This window comes from Gadus chalcogrammus, chromosome 14, assembly GCF_026213295.1.
Source record: "Gadus chalcogrammus isolate NIFS_2021 chromosome 14, NIFS_Gcha_1.0, whole genome shotgun sequence".
Taxonomy (NCBI): domain Eukaryota; kingdom Metazoa; phylum Chordata; class Actinopteri; order Gadiformes; family Gadidae; genus Gadus; species Gadus chalcogrammus.
This window is the reverse complement of record NC_079425.1, coordinates 26,649,264-26,655,591: the sequence shown is the minus strand read 5'-3', so window position 1 is coordinate 26,655,591 and position 6,328 is coordinate 26,649,264. Positions and strand designations below refer to the sequence as shown.

Genomic DNA, 6,328 nt, shown 5'->3' with positions numbered 1-6,328 from the left:
AGAGAGAGAGAGAGAGAGAGAGAGAGAGAGAGAGAGAGAGAGAGAGAGAGAGAGAGAGAGAGAGAGAGAGGGATTATTGCAAATTATACCTGAGGGAATTTTTTTCTAAATTATTTTCATCTTCAATTATACTAATGCATCCAACATAAACATGCAGACTGTTTTACAACCATTTAATCCGCCCATTTGGCTAAACAGAAATACCCAGTAACAATCACATTTGTGCTCAGCATTTACAAGTCTAATACCTCAAAGGTTATATCTGATTCAATCATTCTTTGGTTACAAATGGAGAGTAGAAAAGGCACGTTTGACAATTTGCTCTTGGCCAGAACAGGAGTGACCAGAGGCTGAGTGTACTGGAGGATTAACACAACGACGCTCAAAATATAAAAATGGAAGTCAGACACAAGGCCGCCTGCTGCACCAAGAACACCGGAACACACACACATACACACACACACACGCAAACACATAGAGAAAACATAAAAAAAGACACACACAAACAAACCAAAGATCAAAAATTTCATAAGTACATCTTCCACCCCTCCTCTGCACCCTACACTGGGACGTCCCAGTACAGTACACGGTCACTGGGACAGTAAAAGGAACCCGGTGGTCACTGGGACAATCCCAGTAAGTTACATGGTCACTGGGACCGTCCCAGTACAGTACAGGGTCACTGGGACCGTCCCAGTACAGTACAGTCACTGGAACCGTCCCAGTGCAGTACAGTACAGGGTCACTGGGACTGTCCCAGTACAGTACAGGGTCACTGGGACCGTCCCAGTACAGTACACTGGGACCGCCCCAGTACAGTACACAATCACTGGGACAGTCACAGTACAGTACGGTCACTGGGACCATCCAAGTACAGGGTCATGAGACCATCCCAGTACAGGGTCATGGGACCGTCCCAGTACAGTACAGGGTCATGGAGACCGTCCCAGTAGAGTACACGGTCACTGGGAGCCCAGCAGGCTCTCGGCCAGCCCGGTCAGCCGGCAGTCCTCCAGCGCGCCGACCAGCCGGCCAAGCTTGGCGGCGCTGCCCTCGGCCTGCGTGAAGCGGCTCAGCATCTGGTAGGCCTGCTCGTACAGCCCCTCCCGCTCGTACTCGTAGGCCAAGTTGTCGATGGCGGGACCCTTAAGGGCGCGGCAGCCCCGGGCCAGCGCCCGGCCCACGTGCTTCCACTGCCGGCCCACGCCGTTGGAGAAGCTGTGGACGTCAGCGGCGGTCAGGATACGGTCCTCTGGCCCACCAGAGGGAGGGGGGAGGGTTGGGAGAGAGGGGGAGAGGGGGGTGAGAAGGGGAGAGGGAGGAGAGGGGAAGAGGGAGGGGGGGAGAGAGGGGAGGGAGGGGTGAGAGGGGGAGAGGGAGGAGAGGGGAAGAGGGAGGGGGGGGAGAGAGGGGAGGGAGGGGAGAGAGGGGGAGAGGGAGGAGAGGGGGGAGAGGGAGGAGAGGGGGAGGGAGAGAGAGGAGAGGGGAGGGGAGAGAGGGAGAGGGGGAGAGGGAGGGAGAGGTGTTAAAGGGGTAGTTCGGAATTTTGGACATAGGGCCTGATTCCGAAGTGAGCATTGGTATTCTATATCACTGGAGACAGTTTTCAACACATTTCATTCAGTCCTTCTAGTTGCAGAGTTCGCTCGTGCTAGGCTAGCGCACGTCAACGGGCAATGCTAGCCTGCTATTAAAAACAGTCTTACCCACTCCACAGTACACCCGAGGTAAATCAATTATAACGACAGACTATAAATCTAAATGTCTGTTTATAGAATAATGTTAGAAATAAAACCAACCTTGCATTGCATTGCATTTTGAGGGAATTGCGGGGTCTCAGCAGCAGTGTTTATATTCCTGTACGTAGGCTACGGCAGCGGCATTGCTACAAACGCAGAGTACAGTGAACGAAGGAATTCTACAAGCGTATTAAATTAACAAGATATGGCCATGTTTGGAGGACTTAGCGATGCATCTGCTTTTGAAGACGATTATGAGGAATTTGTTGTATCCAACGAACCGTACATGTACGAGCCGGTGTTTTGACAAGCCACAGTTGAGTCCTTTCTGGATCTCGCACTGGAAATTGGTGGAAACTTTGTGGTGCCCATCTGTACCGTTTATTTCTACAATTTCTAAAAGCACACTGAACCATCATGTTGCCTAGTCGTTCAATTGCGCTTCTGTCCCACGCTTCTCTGTTTACGTTCTTCTGTCGTGATTCGGTTACAAACCTAACCAGCGCATAGTAGAATTCCGCTTCTGCTGAGAAAGTAGTCCCTCGATGATTCATGCGATGCAAGGTTAGTTTTATTTCTAACATTATTCTATCAACACAGACATTTCAATCTATAGTCTGGCGTTATAATTGATTTACCTCGGGTGTACTGTGGAGTGGGTAAGACTGTTTTTAATAGCAGGCTAGCATTGCCCGTTGATGTGCGCTAGCCTAGCACGAGCGAACTCTGCAACTAGAAGGACTGAATGAAATGTGTTGAAAACTGTCTCCAGTTATATAGAATACCAATGCTCACTTCGGAATCAGGCCCTATTTCCAAAATTCCGAACTACCCCTTTAATGTGAGGCTTGATTCTGATTAAATCACTCTCAGTCTACTGAAGAACACCTAACACAGATATGATATGGTTCTGTTTTTCAACTTTAAAAGGGGATGATATAATTCCTAATTCATGATATAGATGATATTGTTTGATTTCACGTAGTCCTGTGTCACCATGATTGTTTTGAGGACTTAAGCCTCTGTATCTGTCCTGGTAGCAGAACAAAGACGTTCACAAGCTTTGTCTGGAGAAATCGTTAAAACCGTCAAAGGTCGACTCTTCAATAATCCACTGTTCTGACTTCAGGCCGGACCAGTCCTCACCGAACGTCCCGGTCTGGAAGCGGAAGCAGTCTCTCTGCGGGGGCTGCGGGGCCGGGGGGGGCTCCGGGGCCGCCCCCCCCAAGGCCTGCTCTTGGAGCCGCTGCTCCAGGTCCTCCATCTCGTCGTCACAGAGACGCGCCGACTGAGGACACATCAATCAAACACTTTAGGGAGCTGGAAGCCTCTCAGACACAGACTGGGGGGCCCACACCAGTCCCCCCAGTAATCCTCTGGGTTCCAACACGACTGACCCCAGAACCATAGACCAGAACCAGAGCACCTGGTTTGTGTCTCAAATGACAACACTGTAACAGTCAGGCCTTTAGGTCTGACTGGTATCATCTGATCATTTTCTGCCCTTTCCGCTGCACCCCTCATTCCTGGACGTCCCTTAAGGTCAAAGGTCACGGCTATCGGGGTTGAACAACACTCAGATGAAGTGAGGAATAACCTGATCAGATCGGAGGTGTAGATAGCAGATGTCATGGTTAAATGTTGGATATGTTATTGTACAGTTATTAATACTAATGCTGTATATAATAAAATATAAATCATTTAATAATGATTGATTTGATATATTCAATACGCCTCCCGAGGAACGACGGCAATACTTCAAGCAGCACCCTACCTGGGAGAGGTGTATGAGCAGCACCCTACCAGGGAGAGGTGTATGAGCAGCACCCTACCAGGGAGAGGTGTATGAGCAGCACCCTACCTGGGAGAGGTGTATGAGCAGCACCCTACCTGTGACAGGTGTATGAGCAGCACCCTACCTGGGAGAGGTGTATGTGCTCCAGGCAGTCCTCCAGGCTGTCCAGGCAGAGGTCCAGCGTGTGCGTCCCGGCCTTGAGCTGCGTCTCCACCTTGACCTCGGGGGCGGCGGCCAGCAGGCGTCCGGCGTGCTGGGCCAGCGCCTGCCGCAGCGTCCCGGAGACGTAGCTCTGCAGGAAGCGCCGGCACGCCTCCAGCTCGACGAACTTCAGCTCCACGCCCAGCAGGGGGTCCGCGTCGTGCAGCTTCAGGATCTCATAGCCACCGAGCCCCCCCGCAGAATCTGGGGGCACGCGCACACACACACACACACACACACACACACACGCACGCACATGCATAAGCACACACGAACTCACACGCAAACACACACACACACGCACACACAGACGTCGGAGGTCTGGTTGCCGTGGCCCGTTGGAGGCGGGGCCTGGGGGGAGGGGGGAGGGGGGCGGGGTCTACCTGTCAGGGTCAGCTTGATGACCTTGAAGAGGGTGAACTTGTGGTGCGGGTCCTTGTAGAGCGACAGCAGGTTCACGTGAGGACAGAGAGACTCCAGGAAGAGGACCGCACCCCCCGACCAGCCGCCGATCTCTGCCATGCTCTGACACACACACGCACACACACACACACACACACATACAGGCACACACCCACACGTACACACACATGCGCACACACACACACACACAGTTCATTAGGACACAGAGAATGTGATCCTTCAGTCTTGACAACCAGGGCCGTGCCACTTTTACAATCTAATGGGATCATTACAACAATTATAAACTATAATAAAAAACGCAATATTTACGGATGCATCTGCCACTGGAACCGAGCAGGTGCCGTGTATCATTCCTTGTCCTACAACCTCCCATTCTCCAAATCCCTCCCGGAGGGAATTAGCACCGTGTTTTTAACTCACGCTCACGCTATAAACTAAAGCTTCCACCTTCCCACAACTTACTGACTGAGCCGTAGAAAAAAAGTTAGCATTCTGGTTTCTTGTCATTCTCATTTCTACATTTCTCCTTTCTCATTTCCAGATATCCAACACCCCCTCCCCCTCTCATTGGCTACATGAGAATCAAACAATCATCTCAGCAGTTGCAGCAAATATTATGCAACACCACCAATATACATTACAATGTGCTCCTGTATTCAGGATCCATTCTCAACAATCCCATTGAGCTTCATTACATTGAAGTTTATGATAATTTATGGTCCTGGTTTTCAGAGTGCGGCCCCTGATATGTCCCCGGGGGTGAGGGGACACTAATACACTCATAACACTTGTTTTATTTCGTAATGCCTATAATAACAGGAGTGCGTTTTAAATAGCCGGTTCTTTATTTGCGTTTGGCCAAATTGAGTGTCCTGCTTTAGCCATGTTGGTGGTGTAATGCTGTGGTGTAATAACACATTCACAGGGTCTACAGTTACCAGCTTCCCCTTATACTTCATTTAAACACAGGCTCACAAGAACCATGGGTTCATACACAAGGCAGGATCTCATATCGTTGTTATAAGAAGCTTCCTGATAAGCAACGTGAAAAACCATCACTTGGTTGGATTTCTAGAGGGGGAGATCTAGCAGCCAAGATGTTGTTCCAGAGCTACTTACTAGCTTCACAGAAAATAAATAACTCACTCAAATTAGAAGATAACTATTAAAATGTAGGGTTTAACCGTTGGAAAGCTTAATGGATGATATCATGCATATATTATTATTATTACTATATTATTCTATTAAGCCAATCTAAGAAAATCTAATAAAATATATGGGACTATTTTTCCATGAGCATTAGGTTTATAGGAAATATAATCTTATATTCAGGGCTCATGTCAGATAGGAGGACACTTTCAGCAGAAGGTATATGAAAAAGCCAATTTAAAGTACAACCCATAATATAATATCAGAATCCCCCTGTCGTTGAATACAGACTGACTCTCTGATGCAGACTTGTTTTCGTTCTGATGCGTTTCTGCTCTGCACATTAATGGCTCTTCGTGGAAAGAACATCACAAGGGATTATGCTTTTCTGTTAAACTAATACGATGCCTTATCCCATATGTAATCATATGCCTATATGTCTATGCACTGATATTCTATAAATATAATGGTAAGATTAGATCCCCGCAGATGTAAAGGATTATGTGATAATGTGCGGTTCACTGTGCCCTCAGGTTGAGATCCACTCACTCTCGACTCAACTCAGCGAGGTTCAGGGGACAGGAGTGTTAAGGAGAGCAATTAGGAACCGGTCCGAGAAACAAACACATCGGGTTTATCAAAGACTCGTTTATAAAACGAACCGGAGTCCTCCGACCAGTATAGGACCAGTACAGGACCAGTACATGACTGGTTTGCTGAATGGGTTTCAGAGCAACACCAATATCTTCGGGGATTGCAGGACAGACAGTTACTTACAAATAAGTACAAAGAAACGACTCCTACACACATGTAATGACGATACACCCTACAGATAGTTCCTCTTTGTTGTCTCTCTGATACAGAATCTTTTAAGAACTTACCTCGAACTTTGTAACCATGTTCCGAGATGTTTCCTACTTAGGACCACGCCCACAGCCTGCTATGAGCGTCACGGCCTGTGATTGGTTGACTGAGATCAATGAACACTGCGATTGGACGAGGTTAAGTCGAGAGGCTGACC

The 6,328-nt window shown here is 48.6% G+C and overlaps 1 protein-coding gene across 1 annotated transcript; it reads right to left on the bottom strand.

Annotated features, from left to right (window-relative positions):
* Nucleotides 1-6,328, bottom strand: tradd (tnfrsf1a-associated via death domain). Its single transcript, XM_056608463.1, has 5 exons — nt 6,189-6,328; nt 4,119-4,260; nt 3,659-3,939; nt 2,886-3,027; nt 1-1,252 (listed from the first exon to the last, which is right to left on the bottom strand). Exons 1-5 carry the CDS (start codon nt 6,204-6,206, stop codon nt 963-965), a joined length of 873 nt encoding a protein of 290 aa, XP_056464438.1. The 5' UTR covers nt 6,207-6,328; the 3' UTR covers nt 1-962.

Excerpts from the sequence above, each read along its gene's own strand:
- tradd (XM_056608463.1), bottom strand. Across the intron at positions 3,940-4,118 it reads CATCAAGCTGACCCTGACAG|ATTCTGCGGGGGGGCTCGGT; the intron begins GTAGACCCCGCC and ends GCGTGCCCCCAG. Across the intron at positions 3,028-3,658 it reads AGCACATACACCTCTCCCAG|TCGGCGCGTCTCTGTGACGA; the intron begins GTAGGGTGCTGC and ends ATGTGTCCTCAG.